At 50.5% G+C, this 21,843-nt stretch overlaps 1 protein-coding gene across 6 annotated transcripts in view; it reads left to right on the top strand.

Annotated features, from left to right (window-relative positions):
- The first annotated feature begins 8,367 nt into the window (after window positions 1-8,367).
- The window catches only part of SORBS3 (sorbin and SH3 domain containing 3), a 29,108-nt gene continuing 15,632 nt past the window's right edge, over window positions 8,368-21,843 (top strand). The window contains exons 1-7 of one of the 6 annotated variants that reach the window (XM_069575996.1): window positions 8,368-10,276; window positions 15,145-15,286; window positions 15,563-15,635; window positions 17,125-17,318; window positions 18,366-18,429; window positions 21,054-21,092; window positions 21,555-21,648. In XM_069575996.1, coding sequence (XP_069432097.1) covers window positions 10,173-10,276; window positions 15,145-15,286; window positions 15,563-15,635; window positions 17,125-17,318; window positions 18,366-18,429; window positions 21,054-21,092; window positions 21,555-21,648 — 710 coding nt within the window. In that variant the 5' untranslated portion in view covers window positions 8,368-10,172. Of the gene's footprint in view, window positions 10,277-12,182; window positions 12,711-15,144; window positions 15,287-15,517; window positions 15,636-17,124; window positions 17,319-18,365; window positions 18,430-21,053; window positions 21,093-21,554; window positions 21,649-21,843 lie in introns of those variants that run through there. The other 5 variants (XM_069575994.1, XM_069575999.1, XM_069575998.1 and 2 more) reach the window with 5 other exon arrangements.

Raw genomic sequence — 21,843 nt, 5'->3', positions numbered from 1 at the left:
CTAGTCAGCCTTTTCTCTTGTTTTTGGAGGTAGTATTGTTCATTTCAGACTAATCATTTTGCAAACACAAAAGGGTGTTTTTCTTTTTCCTTTTCTACAGGGTACCACTGAAAAATATGTTAGGTTTCAGTGGCTAAAGCTTCTCTTCTTACGGAAAACTTGATTATAGTAGAACTCCTCAGTGAATAAACCAAACCCACTGATTTTAAGGGCCAAGGGAAATGCTTTCCATAATAACCTACTCTCTTCTGGACTCTCAATTACTCTTAATGTATCCTGGTATGGCAAAATAAAAAATAATGAGGGATTTTTTGTAGAATGACTTAAAATTTATTCATCTAACCATGAGCATGATTGGATTAAACGTCCCTTAGAATTTTGGAGATTTCTTAACTGTTGCCAGATTCTTTTGCTTTTATTTTTGAATCCTAGATAATTTACCTCATCTGCAAAGGAAGTGACATTTCTAAATATTTTATAAATGCCTCTGTAGAACCTTCAACAGTTATGCCCTTCCGTATCACATCTCTTCTCCCTGTTTTCCGTCTGTTTTTCTGTGTCGACATTTTTGAAACCAACTGGGGCCCCTGGAGGAGGGCATGGCAACCCACTCCAGTATCTTGCCTAGAGAACCCCATGGGCAGAGGAGCCTAGTGGGGCTACAGTCCATAGGGTTGCAAAGAGTCAGACACGACTGAAGCGACTTAGCACACGCACACAGGGTCATGGAAACTGACTAGGTTAAAACAGTCCCCTTGTGAACTGGAAGTCTTGCTAAAAGGCACTGGGTGACTGATGATCTCCTGTCTATCAAATACTGGGATGTTCCTCCATTTTTTAGCACTCATTAGGTTGAACTGTGTATTATTAGTCTCTGTCGCATATTTTAGAATATAAAAACAAGTGTTCAGATATAATGTTTGAATAATCTTCCCTTAGTTTTTCAGGTCACAACCAACTAGTGAAGAAAGTTTCAGGGATCCTTAGGCTCCCATTTTTGGTTTAGCCTGGTTGACAGGTGCCATGTCGTAATAATTCACTGGTCAGCCTTGTAAGGAATGTACATGTCTGAGCAACACTGTGCCAAAGTGCATGTTTGTAGAATTCCTTAATGTCATTTGGGGTGTAGAAGCCCAGTCTTGAAACATGTATCCCAGACAGTAGTACTTTATGTTTGGAGCTTCAAGGACACCAGAAAACATTTTTCGGAAAATACAACTTCAGGGAATTCTCTGGTTGCCCAGTAGTTACAACTCCTCCACACTTTCACTGCTGAGGGCCTGAGGTTCAATCCTTGGTCAGGAAACTAAACTCCCACAAGCCACATGGTGTGGCTCAAAAAAGAAACAACAGCAAAAAACAAACAAACATAATTTCATAAGGAGAATGAGGATTTAGCCCATCTATCTCTGTTTTCCTATACCTTGCTAACAGTTCCCAATTTGTTTATGACAGAAATCAAAGTATTTTGGAGATTGGAATCTGATGACATAGATTGCTCTCTTAACAAACAAGATAGGAAGGGTATTGGGAAGAAGAGAAAAGATCTCTTTTTGGATTGTGAGTAAAACTTCTGAAAGGAGGGAGAGTCTCCAGTAGCTGTCTTTACTGATCATCATTTCTTTATAATCAGAGGAATTCATCACCTAGATAGACTCATACTCCTCTCTCCCCCAGTCCCAACAGAGAAAGGGCCGAATTTTGGAAATCTCAAGAAATGCTGTCAGTTCACAAGTTTGATGGATGGGTGTCCCTGATCCCATTCTCTTGTCCATCGAGGCTATTCTTACACATACACGGTCCACAGGTTGAAACCCTGGGCTTCGATTGTAAGGGCTTCATTCAAGAGGCAAATAGGGAAGTAGTTACTTAATCCTTATAAGCAAAAAATTTTATTAGTTTTTTAAAAAAGAAGTTACTTAAGAAAGTCTTCATTTTCTTCTCAAAATGAAGTAGTATGATAAAGCAATTTTCCATGACAGAGCCAAGTGAAAAGATATATTTTACAGGTACCCTTTGAGCTATTGAAGTACCAGCCAAAAGTTAAGTGGTCACAATTCAAGAAAATTAGAAGGGGTTTAAAAGAGCAACAGCTCTTATAGAAAGTTGGGTTTGGAAATCCTGTTGAATGCTAGAGGTAAAAGCATTTCTTATGTTCTGTGGAAAGCTGGAGTGTGTACTTCAATGCTTTAGAAAGTTGTGTGGTGAGTGTAATACAGTGTGTGCGTGCTAAGTCACTTCAGTTTTGTCTGACTCTGTACGACATGGACTGTATGTAGCCCACCAGCCTTCTCCACCCATGGGATTTCCCAGCTAAGAACACTGGAATGGGTGGCCATTAAAACCGGACCACAGTCAGTGTACCTGTATGGGCATTTGCACCTGTGATTCAAGACAGTTTAGAAGATGTGAGCCTTAGGAATATATTGTAATAACATTACTTGTTCTTCCCTTTAGACTTCATTGGAGGATTTTAACCTATTTTTTTAGTGTTTTAATCTAAACAACAGCTCCCAAGAGGGCTGGTGGCCTGCCCTCAGTTTGTCATAGGACTACCTGGGGCCTCATCATTTGCCTGGAGTCATCATTTCAAACAAACAGTTTAACGCTGTCAGTGCCCTGCAGTGTCGCTGTTTTGAAAACCTCTTCTGTTTTTACTAAATCTTTCCTCTGAATGTTCGCTCTAAAGATACTAGAAATACTTTTCTCTTGTTCTCCTTCACTTTAAAGTTCACAGGGACCTTATTCAGCTCTTCTCATGGTGGGGGGCAGCAGGGGCTGGGGGCACTTTCTACATCATTTCTCTTTGTGAACTTTTCTGAAATAACCATTTTTGAAATGACACTTCCTAAAGCTCAGTTTTCCCAGTTTTGTTTACCTCCATGTCATATAAAATTTCAGATTGATCAGTTGACACTTCTCATTAATCAAAATTTCAGTACTCAAAAAAAAAAAAATTCAGTACTCATCTAATACAAGTTCAACACATACATCCTTTTTAAATTTCTGTGTCCTGAATATTTAGAGCAAAAGCAAAACAAGTAAACTGTGTGTGTGTGACAGAATGCTAAAACAAAAGCCGCCTGTTTTCTTCAAAACCTTAGGTTATGGGTATAGACATTGCTAATTCACTGGGCTTTTTTGACTAGATATTGACGGGCAAAGCAAAAATGGCTTATCACACCAATGGGCATGATGTGCGTTCTTGCCTAAGACAGAAGCATCAGACTCTCCAGGAATATTGGTGTTTTTCATATCTTTTAATCTATGTTTACATAGCCTTCTCTGTTCCTACAGAACAGATACAGTTCCATGAAACAAGTTTTTCTCAATAGCAAAGATTTGCTTTCTTATCCTGGTAACAGGATAACTGATTTCATGACACTATTCAAAATAGGGCTTCCCTGGTGGCTCAGATGGTAAAGAATCTGCCTGCAATGCAGGATACATGGATTTGATCCCTGGGTTGGGAAGATCCCCTAGAGAAGGGCATGGCAACCCCCACTCTAGTATTCTCGCCAGGGAAGTCCCAAGGACAGAGTAGCCTGGCACGCTTCAGTCCGTGGGTTCGCAAAGAGTTGGACGTGGGTGACTAACACACATTCAAAATAGGAAAAGAAATGTTCTTTCTTGTTTTGTAAACAGAATACATTATTTAATATCCTTATGGAGCAAGGGTGGGATTCCTTAGAGTTGGATAACTTGGGGCCTTGGCATTGTCCCTTAGATCCTCTTCTGAGTAATTTTAACACACAAAATTTGACGTGGCTGCTCTCTGTAAGAAAAATATTCTAAACCGTGCCTACATGAGATACAGCTGGATTCACTGCTCATGGTCATTACTCAAGAGTCTCTCTAGCCTCAGAGTAAGTAAGGCTGATATTGTTGCTGCATCTCCAGAATTTTTGATTATACCATACATATACATATAAAACTCAAGCTCTTGAGAATTAAGTTCATCCTGACCACTCTGGGTGACCAGTCAGTTAAAATGGTTTAGAACAATCTTGTTACTGGATTTACTGATTCATAGTTTTTCTCTATATTAATTATCAAGGGTGTTTTTTTCCCCTCTCATTTTTTATTGAAAATTATTTTCGCACCCATAAAGACTTGCTGAGATATTCTAGAATCTCTAACATTTATCATAGTTGTTATAGTAACTGTGGAACCCAAGTGTTTTCAGAGCATTGTTCAGCTTTCCGTATCCCGGCAGAAAAGACGAGAGGGAAGGTGAACCCAGAGCCCGGGTTGTGGGAGTGAGGCTCCAATTTCCTAAATCATTTGTGATTATAAACATGGATTCCAACCTTAACTGGCACCCAGGTCTACAGCTTTTCTGAAATCTGCTATACAAGAGAGTAAAGGGCAGGCTAGGGGAACCCAAAAATAGCTGGATGAGGGTTTTTATTACCTGGAAGATAGCACCGAAGCATTGGCATGTCACAGTCCCTCTTCAGCTCTGCTGTGATCAAAGGCCCCTAGGAGAGTCATAAGAAGGAGCAGATGTGTGTAGGGGAAGAAAGTCGTGTAGTTGAAAAACAGGGTTATTCCTCTTGAGTCCAGCAGAGAACTGTATTCACTGGAGAGCTCTGTGCCATTGACAAGAGTCTGAAAGAGGAAGCCTACATGACTTTGAGACTTGTGACCTGACCTGCCTCTGTCCAGCCAGCCAACTTGAATGGGGTCAGAGTTAGCTGCCTTCATCTATGGGGTCACAAAGGTAAAGATGATCCTGGAGAGTATATTCCCTCCAGGGAGGCTGTGGCCTCATGCCCCAACAACCTTGGCAGGACTTGCTAAATAACACCTTTGTCCGAGACAGGGTTATGCATCTTCTCCTCTCTACACCCTCACGAGCAGTCCAGGTGGCTTAAAATCAAGAAGGGAGAACATGGATGTGGACCATCCCGCTGAGCAGCCCTAAGGGAGGGCCATGCACACTGCCTTTTTGTAAGTCTTTGCCCCAATTCCCTTCACTCCCTTAACATAGCTGTCTTCAAATAACTTTCTTTTTTTCCTGCATGTTAAAGTGAAGTGCATGTAATAAGGAGGTGGTCTACTGTAGATTTTGATTTGTGGCAACAAAGATATGATTTTTGTCTGTCAGAGAAACTTTTTGGAGACACCATCACAAATGCCTCACTTTTCCTTTCTCAGTGCGCTGTGACCCAAAGCTGTTTCCTAGTAGAGATGTCAGCTGGCGTTTTTCCGAGAAAGGATCTGGGCTTTGCTTCCTAAATGAGACAGTTAGACATATGAGACTAGCTGGTGGTGTAATTTTTTTGAGCCTTTTCTGAATGATGGATTATTTGCTTGTGCTTAGAGATTACTGGCTTTTTCTTGCTTTCTGTTATGTTAAAGCAAATGGTGGAAATGTATTTATTAGTAGAAATCATTTAATAAAATAAGTTTTTTGTGAACAAAAAATTAATTTGTTAGAACTTTCTTACCGTATGTTGGAAGTCATCTTGGGAAAAAAAGCAGAAAACACTCTTCAGATTAAATAATAACGTTATTGGGTCCCTGTGTCTTTATTTCCTTTGTTTCCTGGTGGAGGCACTTGTATTTGGCTCTTGTTTAGTTGCTGATTCATACCCGACTCTTTTGCGACCCCATGATCTGTAGCCCTCTAGGCCTCTCTGTTCTTGGGATTCTCCAGGCAAGAATACTGGAGTTGGTTGTCATTTCCTTCTCCAGCGCTCTTAGCCATTCAATAATTCCAGAAGTCAAGGGAAAGCCTGCTGCTTGATGTCTGGTCTGGTCTCTGGTAATGCTAATTCTGCTAATTCCCCTAAAGGAATCTCATCACAATAAGAGGAACCTCTTTCCTTGACCTCCTCAGCTCTCCAGTTTTCAACCTGCTCTGCTGGCTGCAGTGTTGGTTCTGTTTCCCACTCAGAACCCGCTTCCTTGTCCTGGCCTCCTTCCTGGCACTCGGCCTGTGCCAGCTCACTCTCAAGTCCCAGCTCCTTCTATGGCGTCTCCGGCAGAGGCCGCTACTTGAAGAAAAGAAAGAAAGACATCCCAGGAAACACACAGTCTTTACAAAAGATGAAAATAGTTTCTATTAGAGCAGTTTGATAACTTTGCATTTGATCCTAATAACAGACACAGATGAATTCCATCTTGGGAGAGGTCAAAGAAGCCAACGGGGAGTCGAGTGTTGGGCCCCGAAGAAAGGAAGTGTCAGGCCAGCTTCTAATTCCTCTGGGAAGTAGCAAAACCGGGAGGTACTGTGGATTCATAAGAAAAATTACTCCTCTGGCCAGGTGGGGGTTAGGGGACAGGCTCTTTAGACTGGAAAAGGCATCAGGGAGGGGATTCTGTCAGTTATGGCAGTAGAGGTAGAAAGTGTCAGTCAGGACCGACCAAGCCTAAGTAAGGTGATTTCACTGTCAGTAGAGACACAGCGAGGACCACAGTGCAGCTTTTGGGCTGGAAGACAAGCCCAGATTGCTCATTCTGAAAGAGCTAAGAATGCATGTTGGGCTCTTTGTGATCTCAATAGCATCCTGACTTAACAATATCCTCAGCTAAACCCTCAGTAAAATAAGGTAATATTTGCCCTTATTTCAGTCTTTTTTTTCTTATTTTTATTAATTATAGTTGGTTACAATGTTGTTAATTCCTGTTGTACAGCAAGTGATTCAGTTATAAACATTCTGTTTTTAATATTATTTTACATAATGGTTTTTCATGGGGTATTTTTTTAATTGGAGGACAATTACTTTACAATGTTGTGTTTCTGCTGTAATACAACATGAATTGGCTATATATATACATAAATCCCCTCCCTCTTGAACCTCCTTCCCACCTCACCCCTATCCCACCCCTCTAGGTCATCACAGAGCACCCAGCTGAACAGACATTTTTTTTAAGCCTGAAAATTAAGAACTCAAATGCAAATTTCTATTTACCTCTCACTACACCGAGATCCAATCTGACTTTCTTGCCGGCTGTATGTAATTGCGTGATCTTTTTATCACAACTTTGAGGTTTTAGAAAGAAAATCTGTTCCATTTTGATACAGGGGATTAACACTGGTAAATTATTCTTTTTAATGTGGCTGTGCTTCAGGAAAAGGTTCATTTTAGAATTCAAGGAGGTGGGAAGACAAGGTCATTGTATGTTTGGAAGCCAGACCTCTTACCTCGTGTCCACTGGCCAGCAGATCAGCCCCCTTATCTTCCTTATCTCAGTTTACCTGCTGGGAAAGGGTCATACAGACCTACTTTTCCAGCTCCTGGTCTGTGTGCCTTTGTGGCTGAGTTACCTTGGCTGGATTTTCCCTCTGAGGTCATCACTTATTTATCTTTCACTTATAAAATCTGCTCTCTGAAGAACTGACAGCCACTCGCTCTTCTTTTCTGTCCTGAGAACTAAAAGAGGTTCATCCAGCTCAGTTCTTCTCAAAGACATCCCATCTGCACATTGTGCTTGTTTGCTCATCTATAAAGGGAGGGAGAGAGAGAACAGTTGTTGGTGTGATGTCAGTGTAAAGGCCTCCCTGAAGATAGACTAGATAATTGGACAAAAGGCTGAGTTCTCTCTCAGCCTTCAGGGTTTGGATGTGGCTGACTCTGAGAACCTTGAATAGATGGCTGTTACATCATGTGGGCGCTATGGAAAGATTTGTGCCAAGCCGGCCCAAAGGCCTCATTCTCTGTCCCAGGGCATCCATTCACTGTGGTTACCAGGCTCCAACGAGGACCACAACTGACCTGTAATGGGTATTTTTTCCCCTTAAAACACACTTGGGTTAGGCCACACCACTGTCAGCTTCAGAGGGTCTTCCAAGACCCACAGTGGGCCACTCGTGTTCCCCTTCTGTCGCTCCTGCTCCCATGACTGTTTGGCCTGACAAGAAGCTCTGGTAGAACTTGGCTGGCAACATGAGCAAAAGCTGGAGTCAGGTGTGGACCCAGGAGAAAAAAAGATGAAGTCTAGGGGACGAAACAGTGCATATCTGTACTCCTGTCTCTGGTGTGACTTGTTTTCAGTTCCTCACTAATGGGTCACCGTGGCCTTCCCCTGTAGAGAAGTCTAAAACCTTCTAAAGGAACAGGGCTTTCTATGCTAATCCATTCTGGTTGGTCTGCTTTGCTCAATGTCCCTGGCAGGAAGAAAACACTCTTCTGAGAGCACAAATTAAGAACCTGCTCATAGCCTAACTAGACTCTATAGCAAAGTTTGTTCATTCCTGTGGAGAGGAAAAGAAGGGATAGCAGATGCTCTTCCTCTGTCTAGTATGGGGAGACGGAGGCACACAGACAGGGGGCCACTTGGCCGCTCAGGGCTGATCTGAGTGTGACATTCAGACGCCAGACTCCCAGCACCAGACACTTCTCAAGGACTGTGAGTTCAGGGTCTTCTTTAAAAAAAAAAAAAATATTTTTAATTGTAGGATAACTTCTTTACAATATTGTGTTGGTTTCTGTTGAGGCAGTCTTAGCATGGGTTGGAAAAGAATTTCCAGACACAGAGCATTTCAGAAGGCAGTGAGTTTATTAAGAACAAAGAGCAGAGATAATGTGGGTACTTGCAAACACAGTGGGCCGATCTCCTGACAGACCAGGGAGAGCCAATGCTTTTCGTGGGTTAGTGTCCAATTTTTATAGCCTCAAGACAAAATTCCTGCCAAAAGGCCAGCATTAGGTGATTCGTTAGGATGCTATAGGATGAGCACTGGGGTGGGCATTTTTGTCTAATATGGGTCAGGGAGTTTGCTGGTGATGATCAGGGGGACTCTGGGCGAGGTTACAAGGGGGCTCAGTCAGCTTCAGAGGTGACGTTTGTTCTGGGCTCCACTTCTGTGGCCTTGGTGCAAGACTCCACAGTTGCTTCCACAAACCAACATGAATCAGCCACAGGCAGGTACACATGTTGCTGAGAGTTCAGGTTTATGTCTTCTGGGATGCCTGGCTTACTTTTTCTCACTTGAGAAACGAAATTGAATTCTCTGCTCACCCTATTCACTTACGTTAAAAAGCTACTTAAATGCTCTTTGCATTCATCCTTCCTTTTGGGGACTGAGGCTGATGTTCAGAGCCACCCACATTCCTGTATGAATACCCACCCTCTTCTCCCCCTTCCGTGTAAAGAGCATAACACCTACTGGTAGTCTCTTGGCTAATCATCCCTGAGTGTGGCAGGCGTGGACAGACCTCAGTTGACATGGGGGCCGTCTGGGGGATAATCCATGGAACAAAAGGTGGCGGCCTCAGGGGGCAGGGTGGGGGCGGGGCACGCGGCCAACCAAGATCAGATAGCTAGAAAAAACAACGGTTATGTAACAGTGTTTACTATGGCTCAGGTGGCTCTGAGAAGACACAGGCAGCAGCCCCCCTGACAAAAGATCGTGCCAGAGCCCCGGAAGAGTCAGAGGGAGGGAGGTCCCTGTCAGGCGATAAGGCAGTCGCCAAAGGAGACAGTGCACTGGGATGAAAGGAATCTGCTCTGTTGTTGGCGACAGCCTGGTCACCTGGGATGGCCCTCCCTAACCTCAGCTTCTTCCTGAGCCATGCCAGCTCTCTGCCCCGCCAGGCCAGCAGCCAGCGAGCTGAGGCTGGCAGGAGGAGTTGAGAAATCAGACACCTGGCTTGGGGTTGACTCTCTGGATGTCGCGACTCTTTTTCCTTTTAATCTCCCACTTTTCAAAGAGAAAGGATTCTTCTCCCTAAAGATGAGCAGAAAAGGAGGCGTCACTTTGTTTCCTTAGACTCTGTGCTCCCACTGATTGCTCATCCTCTCTTCCATGAGGCTGTGGGCTGGAGGGAGCTCCTCCTTGGTCCAAGTACACAGCCTCTGACTCTCAAAGGAGAGTGATTCCCACAGGCGCCATGGCACCGCAGGTTCTGACCTGAGACAGAAGGTGATAAGCCCGGCAGGACCTGAAGCAGACAGGCAGAAGTCAAAGCAGCTCAGGTCTCCGGCAGAGCTTCCCCTGTCGCATCCTACAAAGCTGTTTACTGGACTCCCCATTTCTATAGAGATGAGGCTTGTAGCCAGTCCCCTGCTCCTCGCCCATGGCTGCCACCTCCCCCTTGTGAGAAACAGGAAGCTGGGGACCTTTGTCGGCTCAGCTGCACCCTCTACACTAAATATTTATCTTGGAGTCCAGGTCAGAGCCCTAGAGAATAAGAGAAGCTTGCTGCTGGTGAGAAGCGGGTATGGCCAGGATTCCTGGAGTCAGAAGATCATCAGCTTCACCATCTTTGGAGAACAAGGAAGAAAACGAAAGAGATGTGGCCCTTAATCACCAGGATCCTGACAGGTGGGGAAAAAACTGGTGACAAGGGAGATGGGCACAAGCTTTGTCCCTCAGGAGGGAAGAGGGTGGTGCCTGGGGGTGAGGAGGTATCCAAGCATTAGGGGAAGGGCGACCCACTGCCGCCTGCACTCAGGTTCTCTCAAAGCTCCTCCCTCCTCTCTGATGCTGACTTCTGCGGGCAGAGGTTAACCGGCCCATGCCCGTCCCTCCAGCTTTCCTGGAGAATCAGAGATTCTTGGAAAGGGCCTTCAAAGTGATCTGGTTCAGCTCCCTGCTGTTGTTTAGTTGCTAAGTCTTGTCTGACTCTTATGTGACCCCATGGACCGCAGCTTGCCTGGTTCCTCTGTCCGTGGAATTTCCTAGGCAAGAATACTGGAGCGGGTACTCAGTGCAATAATTATGAAGATTCCCCACAATTGGCAGACTTGGAACTCCTGAAATCATTTAAGAGCTCTTTCTTGGAGACCTAGGATCTGCCTTGGAGTATGTGCCCAATGGTGCCAGGCCTGCCAGTGCAGCCAGGCAATTTCCATGCGGTAGCCCTGCAGACACTGGAAGCTAGGTGGCACACCTCTCTCTTTCTCTAGCTTCTCAACCTCAGCCTCCCCTCCTTCTGCGCTTCACATGTGAGATTGTTTCAAGCTGGTTCACCGTAAAGCAGACATCTCTTAACTTGAATCAGGGAATGATATAGCTAATAGTATCTGTGATGGTAGGAATTTTAAAATAAGGTTTCATCTTTCTCCATTCCCTTCCTTCTCAACTTTTGTGCTGAATGGAAAACACTCTTGAAGTGCATGGTGGCCTCAGAGTACTAGCCTAACTCCCAGTTATTGTTTATTTGCTAAGTTGTGTCTGACTCTTTGTGACTCTCTGGATTGCAGCCTGCCAGGTTGCTCTGTTCATGGGATTTTCCAGGCAAGAATACTGGAGTGGGTTGCCATTTCCTTCTCCAGGGGATCTTCCCCATTCAGAGATCCAACCCATGTCTCCTATATTGGCAGGCAGGCTCTTTACCATTGAGCCACCAGGGAAGCCCCCTAACTCCCAGTAGGTCCTAATGAATGGTTCCATATTTTCATAATCTATAATTGATCGTTTCCAAAGTAGATCTGAGATTGCCCAACAGGTATTTACGATTTAGTTGATTTGGGGCATGGGGTCTCAGAGCCAAGCCAAGAACTAAGAAGTAGTACCCCAGAGTCTGTCCACTAGCAGTAGGCATTCGTTAATAGTAAAGCATTCATCAAACCTTCACTATAACAGGCTCTGTGCCGGCACAGAGGCTCTCTCACACAGGGAAGAAGGGGTAGTGGCGATGGCCGGAGGGGATGGGAACCAATGGGCGCGGGCTCTCGGGACCGGTGTCAAAGCAGTGGGAACAGCGGAAAAGCAGCAAGATCAAAACAAATACGGTGTATGGGAACACCAAGACCCCGGTAACCCCATCCCTGCCAAAGGGACCTCGCCCTCATCCTCTTCAGGGGCGCGGCACGCCCAGGGGACCGCTGCCTCGGTCCAATTTCCTCCCGAGGCTGTCCTCCGCGGGGCCTGCACGTGTGTAAGCATCCGCCCATTGGCCAGTGCACGCGCGCGTGTGTGTATGTGTGTGTGTGTTTCTGTGTGCACACGCCTGGGACGCGCACTCACGCAATCCAACTCTGTCTCCAAGAGAGGAGGGAGACGGCCGGGCCTTAACTCGGCCCACTAGGCCACTCTGTCCGTGCGGCGACCTTATCCCGGCCCCAGCCTGTCTGCATCCGGGTCCCATATCAGTGGCTGGCTCGACCCGGGTTCTTTAATCACTCCTGCCCTCTGTCCTGGCTCCGCCGAGCAGCGGCTCCCTTCCCACCCGCTGGAAATGTCTCTGGAAACTCTGAGTGCCGCTCACTGGCCCCCGCCCCCGCCCGACGCCAGCCCTGCGGTGGGGGCGGGGGAAGCAGCTGGGAAACCCGAGCGGTCTCCCTGGGGACCCTGGACCTCCTCTCCCGGCGCCGCCTCGCGGCCGACCCGGCCCCCGGCAAGGCCCACAGCGTCCCCGCGGCCCGCCCGCTCGCACCCCGACGGGGAGCTCTCTCGCGCCCCGGCCGGCCAGAGCCCCCGCCCTCCACCCCAGTCCGGCCCAGGGGCCAGATCACAGGGAGAGACACATTCTGCCCGCGCGCCTGCCGGCCCCGCGCGCCTCTCACGGTCCTTGCTCCCAGCGTCGCCCTCGTCCCCACTTCTCCGGCCCCGCCGATCCCCCTCTTCCTCCTCGGGCGCCCGGCCTCGCGGAGCCCGTCCTGATCGGGTCACAAGGGTGGACGGCACAACCCGGACTTCTCCCTGCCCTCCCTCCCCGAGGGCCCGCCGCGGCCGCGCCAGGCAGGAGCCGCGCAGAGATGCTCCTGTGTCCTCTCGGGCGTCCGCAGCCCCCTCCACCTGCTCTCCAGGGAAGGTAGGTGCCCCAGAGGAGAGGTGGCGGAGAGGAGGCGGGGGCTGCAGTCGGGGAGGGACCCGCACTCCAACCCGGGGGAACGCTGGGAGCCCCTCCCTCGGGGGTCCTGGTCCCAAACTCTGGGGGCTGGGGGGAAAGAGGTGAGAAGTCCCCCCTTAATCCAGATGAGGCGAAAGTCTAGAAAACCTGAACTTGTCGTGGACTTGTAGCTGGAAAATACCCCTGGGATGCGCCTGAGGCTCAAGCCCCCAAAGTCAAGGCAGTTCTTGGAGGGAGGAAGGAGTCTGCCGACTACAGTGGGCTATTTCACGTTTTTCAGCCGTTAGGGGTGAAGGGCTGTCCGATTTAAGAGAGGACCTGGGGACTTCCTGTCCCCCTCTGTTCTCTGCCAGATGCGGGACCCACTGCCTCATCCTCCCTATGAGAAGTCCTCCTTATCACCTCCTGATACCTGAGGAACACTCAGCCCATCCTTCCCACCCACTCCTGCGTATCCTGAGAGGTGCATCACAGCGTGCATGTTAGGGAGGGTCAGACAGCTGGGCCACCAAGGATGAGCAGCACCTGAAGAATCAGACCGCCTACTGGCCCCTTCCTCCTACAGGGCAGTTCTCAGGGAATGCAGCAGGGTATGGCAGTGAGAGGGAAGGAGGCTGGGTCAGCTGATGATCAGGGCTGCCTGTGCTGACCTTGCATCTTGGCCTCCGTTGTCAGCTGTCTGGGGTGGGGTTGCGCCTAGGAATCAGCATGCCCCAGGGCTCCAGACCTCCTACTCTCCCCTGCCTCAGTTTCCCCCGCAGAGTGGGGGAGAGTAGCCGGGAACTGGGGTGTGTCTGCCTGTTTTGCTTTTGGTAGGAGTCCTAATTGGATCCAGCTGGTGAGCTGCCCCTCCTCCAGCCTCAGCCGTTCAATCTCCCCTGCCACCCCAGCTAGGGATAGGCCCGGAAAAGCTGTGTCCCCAGTAGGTCTTCTCAAATGTCAGAAGGAATTGCCACTCCCTGACTAAAGTCAGAGAGTTGCCCCCAGCTTTGTCTGTACCCTACAGCCCCACTATGGCTGAGCAGAAACTGGGTACAGCAGTAGTCACAGCCCCCGTGGCACCTTCATCCGCTCTGGTCTCCACACACTTGCACTGCTCATACGACCCCCCAGCTGCACACCACCTCCCACTGCATACCTCCCACCTACTATTCAGCTGAACCCCCTCTGTACCTACAGTTCCCATACTGCTCACATGACCCCCGACCCAGTAACTCTGCACAAGCCACATTTTTACACTCCATTCACCATCTTAAGCATCCACCGTGCTAACACTCCATGCTACACAAACAGCACCTCACAAGGTCCTTGCCACCCTCCTGTGAGCCCCTAGACCCCACAGGCACACGCAAGCCTTAAATCTAAACAAAAGTGCCAGAACCGGTTCAGCGCCAGAAGGTGGCCGATGTTGGCTCAGCCTCTGGCCACGTTCAACAGGACAGGTGAGGGGGGACAGGACTGCCTGGGCAGCTCGGCTCTTTGGTGGAAAACCCCATTGCCTCCTCTCCTGAATGTGGGAGCCCTGTCTCTTGACCTCTCCTTTGCCTGGGGCGGAAAGACCCAGCTGGCCTGTCTGGCATGATGCTCCCTGGAAGACCCTCTGTCCAAAAGACAGCCTGGAGGTGCAGGAGAAAGTGGAGTGTGTGCACACCTCTGTGTGTGTGCATGTGAGACAGCACCACCTCCCTGTGCCAACTCCCCGCTCACCCACTAACTCGCTGTCCCGCCCAAGCCCCGGCCCAAGCCACCTGACCCCTCATGACACCCTGAGTCCTGTGAGGCTTCGGTTTGAGCCGAGAAGCCAAAGAAGGGAGCTGATACTACTTTGAGCTCAGAACGAATGGTTCCTGCGGACTGGACATGCCCAGCCTCCCTAGAATCTTGGCCCCGCTGGGCAGTGGGCGGGTGGCCGCTCCCCACCCCACTGCCTGACTAACCCTTTGTGCCCGCTGGCAAGCAGATGCTCACGGGGCCTGGGGGTGGCAGAGGGAACTGAAACAAGTCCTGGTACCCGGGCCCGCCTCTGCCAGCTGCCCCAGTTCCCTCTGCCTTCCCTCCTGGGGAGAGGGCCATGCTGTGCAGTGAGAGCCCCAAAGGGGCTGGCCGCTGGAGGTGTGCTCCAGCCAGCTTCCCTCCTCCTCCTCCTTGCCCGGCCTCCCCCTCCCCCACTCCCACCCAGAGCTCCTGCCCGAGGCCGAACAAGCAGCCCATTGTGCCTCTAGGAGCCTGCACGGGCAGCCTGAAGGCGGGTGCCCACAGCGGCCTGTTTCCTGGGTCTCTGAGCTCCCACCCAGTTGGCCCGACCCCCTCCCTCCCACAGCCCCAAGGTTGAACCCAGAGGACAGGGGCAGCCTGGACCCAGCAAGGCTCCCCCTTCCTTCTTCCTTCCCCACAGAGGACACGCTGAGGAGCAGCTCTCCAGCCTTGACCCGAGCATGCAGGCCCCACCCCACAGCCTCCCAGCTGGACTCAGCCTGGATGACTTCATCCCAGGCCACCTCCTGGCCCACGTAGGGTCATCTGCCCAGGGGACACGGGTGAGTGAGACAGCAAGGGAAGCGGGTACTGTGGGCCCCTACTTGGGGAGAGGGCCTCAGGACAGGTCAGGGGGCAGCAAGAGGATCAGCATGGGAAGTAGGGTGGATGACAGCTCTAGAGAGCCTCGCTGGTTCACCAGACAGGGTCCAGCCCTCACCTTTTAGCCATCCTTCCTGCCCTCCTGCAGAACCCTCTGGGCCTGAGCTGCTGCTCCTGGCCCCTCCCCACAGGTGCCCGTGATCCGGAATGGTGGCTCCAACACCCTTAATTTCCAGTTCCATGACCCTGCGCCCAGGACTGTATGCAATGGGTACTTGCCACCGAGGAGAGATGCTTCCAGACACCCAGGTGGGTCTGCTTGGGAAAACCAGCTCCAGGGTTAGGGGTTGGGGAGGGGTTCAGTCAGAGGTTCTTGGGCTCAGCCTTCTGGCACCCACTCTGGGTCAGGTGGAGGGACAGGAGGTGGGTGAAAGTCTCTCAAGGCCCTGGGGCCAGTGAGCTCAGCTCACCACCCCTCCCTGTAGGCACTTGCTGGCCTGTGAGAGTGAAACTGCTGTGGTAGAGACCAGGCTGACACATCCCTTCCCCTGCCTCCCCCACCCACTGCCAGGGGGAAGGAAATGTGCAGGGAACATAGCCTTAAGCCAGGGGGACCTCCAGCAGGCCAGGGGTCGGCTTGGATTGGGAATGGAGGCTGAAGGAATGTGAGCATAGGTGGGCTGAAGAAGGGATGGGCGCTGAACTCAAGACACACCCCCTAAGGGCTGTCCCCCAGCCCCCCCCCCCCCCCCCCCCCCCCCCCCCGTCTGTATGCAGCAGCCCAGCAGAAGGTTGCAGAGACAGCTCTGGGACTCTGCCAGCTCCTGGGCTCCTGTGAGTCAGCCCAGCCCAGCCCAGCCCAGCTCACAGGGTCTGGGAGATTCCTGGAGCCTCCTGGGTGCACGTCCACCCCCAGGGCCTCTCTCTTTAGGAGGATGGCAACATTTATAGAGCATTCCTTTGAGGCAGCCAATGTGTTGAGAAGTTTACACATTTAACAAATAGTCGGTAAGCACGTAGAAAATCCTGGACACTGTAAAGACACTTTCCAGGTCTTACCTCACTTCATCCCTCCATAGCCTGGCCAGGTAAGGTGTCATTATTAGCATCTTTGCAGTGAAGGACCCATATCTCAGGGGTGTTCAGTCACAGAGGCTGAGCTGAGGTTCAAACACTGGTCCATCCTGCCCTGAAGCCCTTTTGTTGTTACACCCGGAGGCCAAAGGTGCTGGTGAGTGAGTTTCTGCCCCTGGTGGGTCGATTGTGTTCAGGCACTGTCTTGAACACAGTCACACACATTAGATCTCCCTGCAGCTCTGCTGTGACTACCCTCATTTTACAGAAGTTGGAAACAGGCACAATGAGGTTGATTGCTGTGCCTAAGACACACAGCCAATAGATCTGCACTCAGGTCTTTGCCCCCAGCCCCGGGCCCTTTTCTGCCACATCCTACTGTCTTCCCCAGCTAGAGATGCCTCTAGCATTCTCTGTGTGTGACAGTTCCAGCTCTCATTCTAAAAACTCTGAGGACATCCCCAACAAAGCAGGGTGGGGTAGGAACAGGCATAGATTTCTCAAGATAAAATCCATTTTCATTCATTTTAATTAAAAAGTAAACAAACAGAACCCTGTGGTCCTGCCAAGGATGAGGACATTTGTAGAGTCTGCGTCATCAACTTAGACAAACAAGGGGTTGTTGAAACTTTTGAACCCACAGGGCTCAGTGGTCTGAGGAGCTGAGGGACAAACAAGCCTAGGTGGGGCCCTTTGCTGAAGCTCCTCTCCATGTACCCCACAGACCCTGCTTGGTATCAGACCTGGCCGGGCCCTGGGAGCCGGCCCCCTGGGAACCAGAAGACCCCTGCCTCCCAGCATTCCCAGAAGTGGTCAGCCACATGGACCAAGGACAGCAAACGGCGCGACAAGCGCTGGGTCAAGTATGAGGGCATCGGGCCTGTGGATGAGAGCGGCATGCCAATTGCGCCCCGATCTGTGAGTCCAGGACTGGGGCTGCTGATAGGTGGGGCCCAGGGGTCCACCCTGAGTTCCACCTCTGACACAAAGGCTGTTCCCATAACTAAAGCAGGGGTTCAACCATTATGGGTCCAGGGGATATGAGCCCCATAAAATTATGAGCACTCTGGCATGTCTGAATTGTACAAGTGATTTTTTTTTGGCGGAGGGGAGCAGTACTAGACTACCCCATAGGTTCTCGATGGTAGAGAGCCACTACTGTAAGGGCTGACCCTGGCAGGGACTGCCCTGCTCCTCCATTCATGGCCCTGGGCCTGGCACGGCACTAGTGAAATCGTTGCTGAGTAAGTGACTGACTGAATGGGTGAATGAAAGAGTCCTGAGTGAGGCCTGATGGAGCAGCAAGCTTGGAGGATCTGAAGGATTTATGCTGGGAGGACCTGCCCTTCCATCACTCCCAGGCCTATCCTGAGCCAGCTGTCTGCCTCTAGTTCCTTATCGGAAACTCAGATGGGTAACATAGCCCTCTGCTTCCCAAGGTTCTTTGGCGTCACAGGTGAGGTAGAGGATGTGAAATACCTTCCTACCCTACCCCCCACCAATACTGTTTATTTTTCATTACATAGAAACACATGTTCTTTGTAGAATCATCAGAAATACATAGAAAGAAAAAAACATATATAAGCCACCCCAGATCTCACAATTTAAGGGTCATCACTGGTGGAGATTCTTCCATATATCTGGGTATTTTTTTTTTTTTATAATTGAAAAAAAATTTTTTTGGCCATGCCACACGCATGTGGGATCTTAGTTCCCGGACCAGGGATTGAACCCATGCTCCCTGCATTGGGAGCACTGAGTCTTAACCACTGGACCACCAGAGATGTCCCCCTTCTGTATATCTTACTCAAACATAACAGACGACACGGAGGTATTGTTACTAAAGATGTCACAACAGCCCACCCAGGGAGGCTTCAAGGGTGGCCAGAGAAAAGACCCAACGAGGAAAAATGTCTGTGGTTTGATGTTGGGAGGGTGGCCTGACTTTGCCTTCTTTGATCCCAGAGTGTTGACAGCCCCAGGGACTGGTATCGAAGAATGTTCAAGCAGATCCACCGGAAAATGCCGGGTGAGACCCTCTTCTGGGGCCCTCTCTCTGCCTGAGTGGGCTTGGGCCCCTGGGGCATGGGGAGCGAGAGGTAGACAAGGGGACTTACCTGTCCGAGAAGTGTCTCCACTCACCCTAGGCTCTGTGGTGAGTTGTTGCTAAAACAGGCCAAAGGAGGGAACTGCCAGTCTCCTCCCTGTATGGGGAACAGTGACCAGACACTATCCCCAGTGAGGGTCTGGGAAGCCGTGCAGTCACACATTGGTCCAGTCAGTCCCTTAACCATGTGTTTAGCACTTGCTGTTTGCTGACTACTATTCTAGGTGCTAAAGACAAAACAGGGAACAAAAAAAGGTTGTTCCTGCCTTAGTGAAGCTTGAGACAGAAGGCATCACAGAATAAACACATAGACATTTAATATGGCAGATGGTGGTAAGGGCTAGGGAGAAAAGGTCAGGAGAGTGCCCAGGGCAGGAAGGCTGCCACTTCACGTGGGCTGGTCAGGAAAGGCCCCTGAGAAATGGCATCTGAGCTGAGAGCTAAGGTTGTGAAGGAGTTGTCCCTGCAGGGCTGGGGGAGGAGTGTTGCTGCATGGGAAGCATGGGGAACCCAGAGGCAGAGCAGGCCAGATTTGTTTTGGGGCCACAGAGAGGGGCTGGACTGCAGTGAGAGGGGCACGTGGTGGAGATGGAACACAAAGATGCTGGGGTCAGGTCACCCAGGGCCCTGGGCTTTCACTCTACAAGAACTGAGGAGCCCCCGGGAGGCTCTGAGCTGAAGAGTGAGTGACAGGCTCTGACAGGTGGTGGCTGAAGTGACTCCCTCTGGCTGCCAGGTGGGGAAGAGATGGGGCCGAGTGGAGGCAAGGGACCAGTCAGGAGGTCTGGCCAGAATCCAGGCTAAAGATGACAGTGTCTCAGATCAGGGCAGTAGCAGCGGGCCTGGTGGAATTCTGGAGACAGAATCATGGTAATCTGATGATGGATTGGATGTGGCATGAAAGAGACCAGTCAGGGATGAGTTTAAACCTGAGTGAATCTATGAAGTTGCCCTTTATAAGTGTATATACACACAGGAAAGGCAGGGAGGGGTTGTGTGTGTGTGCAAGTCTAAGGGGCGTTCCATTTTAGATACGGTTCAAACAAGTGGCAGTTGATGTTTTGAGTCATGTCTGACTCTTTAGCGATCCCATGGACCATAGCCCACCAGGCTTGTCTGTCCATGGGATTTTCCCAGATAAGAATGCTGGAGTGGGTTGCCATTTCCTTCTCCAGCGGCTCTTCCCCACCCAGTGATCAAACCTGCATGTTTGGCATTGAAGGCAGATTCTTTACCACTGAGCCACTGGGCAGCTGATAAACAGGTCTGTATTTCCTAGGGTGAGGCTTAAGCTGCAGATGGAAATACCAATGACCCACTCAAAGAGACTTTTGGTGTAAAGGTCCCCCAAGTAGCTCCGATGTACAACTAAGGTTAGGAGTCCCTGGAATAGGCAATATTTTTTAAGCTAGAAGACTGGACCAGATCACCGAGGGAGATGGAGAGACAGAGGCCCAGGGACTGAGCCTGAAGCACTTGCTTGGAGAGATGGGCAGGAATCAACTAGGCTGCCTGGGAAGGGGCAGCTTGGGAGGCAGGAGGAAAGCCAGAGTAGTCTCCCTGAAGCCAAGTGACAAGAAATTTCTAAAGGAGGACGTGCACCTCTGTGACTGAGGCTGCTGCTGATCAAGTGGGACTGACCATTTGATCTGGTAACATGGAGGTCACTGGAGTCCTTGACGAGGGTGGCTCAGGCTGAAAGCCTGATTATCAGGAAGTGGAATTGAAGACACTGAGTTTCTTATGGCCAGCATGCATGCAACCCTATGAACTGTAGCCTGCCAGGCTCTTCTGTTCATGGGATTTTCCACGCAAGAATACTAGACTGGGTTGCCCTACCCTCCTCCAGGGGATCTTCCCAACCCAGAGATTGAACCTGTGTCTCTTATGTCTCCTGCATTAGCAGGCGGGTTCTTTACCACTAGCGCCACCTGGGAAGCCCCTTATGGCCAGTAGTTGGCTGCAAAGGAAAGCAGAAAACTCCAAGAACTGGAGGAAGGTGTGGGATCCGGAGAGGGGGGTTGTGGTTTGCGTTTAAGGTCAGAGCTGTGGTTACGTGTCTCTGTGCCAAGGAAATCAAGAGGGTTGGCTGGTCAGTAGCTCTTCCTTGGGGGCCCCAGAAAGTCCTGAGCACCTTGAAGAGTGGGTCTGGGGAAAGGGCGAAGATTTAGAAGAGGGTGCAGAAAGGGCGAGAGGGTGAAGGGGAAGTGGAATTCACCAAACTGACCTGGCAGGGCAGGTCTCCAAAGGTCAGGGAGAGGGTGTGTGTGGGAATGTAGGGAGGGACGGGGAGGAGGGTTTGGGCAAGGCCACTGCCCTCTTGGCTCGCTCAGGCCCTAAAGCAGCCGGAGGCATTTCAAGCCCTCCTGAGAACTGCCCTCCTAATTCCTTCCCTCCCTCGAGACATTTTTCAGGCTCTGACTCAGCCCCTGGGCCCCTGCTTTAGGCAGGAGGGACTGGGAGCCTCTGGGGCTGCCTCCCAGGGCTCCCCATCCTTGTTCTCGCTTGCTGCCCCCACCCTGACCTAGTCCTTTCTGCTACCCTAGACCTACAGCTGGACTGGACCTTCGAGGAGGCACCCAAAGGTGAAGGCTGGGGTTTGGGGGGTGGCATGCCTCAGCCCAGCGCCCACATTTACCCCTCCCTGCAGCCATGCCTGGCTTTGGGGCTCCCCAGTTGGCTCAGCTCAACTTGTGAATTTTGTACAGCCCATTTCCGTGAGCTCCAAATCCCCTGGTCCACGGTATTAATAATTCAGAGCCTCTGAGTCACTGTCCAGCAACTGCCTAGCCCTGGCTCTGCTTTCTCTGGGCCTCTCTTTTCTCACGTGTAAAACGGGAACACCCCAGAGATGTTTCAAAGGTGTGGTAAAGAGTGTAAAGCTCTTGGCACCCAGCCCATAGTTACTGGTCCAGAGCATCGCCCCTGTTCCCACCAGCCACCCAGGAGCGTGGGTAGGGGTGGGCCAGAACCTTCCATGGTCACCCAGGTGCCCCCAACCCCAGCTTTCACCTTCCATTGCCCCTGTTTATTTTCTCTCACTTCAGTGGATTCTTCCTGTGCCACATCTGCAAACTCAAGGCATCCAGGGCCCCAGCAAAGACCACCTGCCAGGCCAAACCAGAAGTCGCCTCTGAGCGGGTGAGTCATCAAGGGCAGGGCCCCAGAGCTGCAGAGGGGTGCTGGCTTCCTTGAGGGGACTGGGCACCCCCTGGTGGCCACAGCTGGCACAGTCTCGGACCAGGCCAGCAGGCTCCTGCCCATGGCTTTGCCCCTTCTCAGGGTTCCCACTGCTTGAGATCCTCCATGCCACCAGAGCCAAAGGGGGATGACCTG

The sequence above is a fragment of the Ovis canadensis genome, chromosome 2 (assembly GCF_042477335.2).
Source record: "Ovis canadensis isolate MfBH-ARS-UI-01 breed Bighorn chromosome 2, ARS-UI_OviCan_v2, whole genome shotgun sequence".
NCBI classification, from domain to species: Eukaryota; Metazoa; Chordata; class Mammalia; order Artiodactyla; family Bovidae; genus Ovis; species Ovis canadensis.
This window is presented reverse-complemented; position numbering and strand designations above follow the sequence as displayed.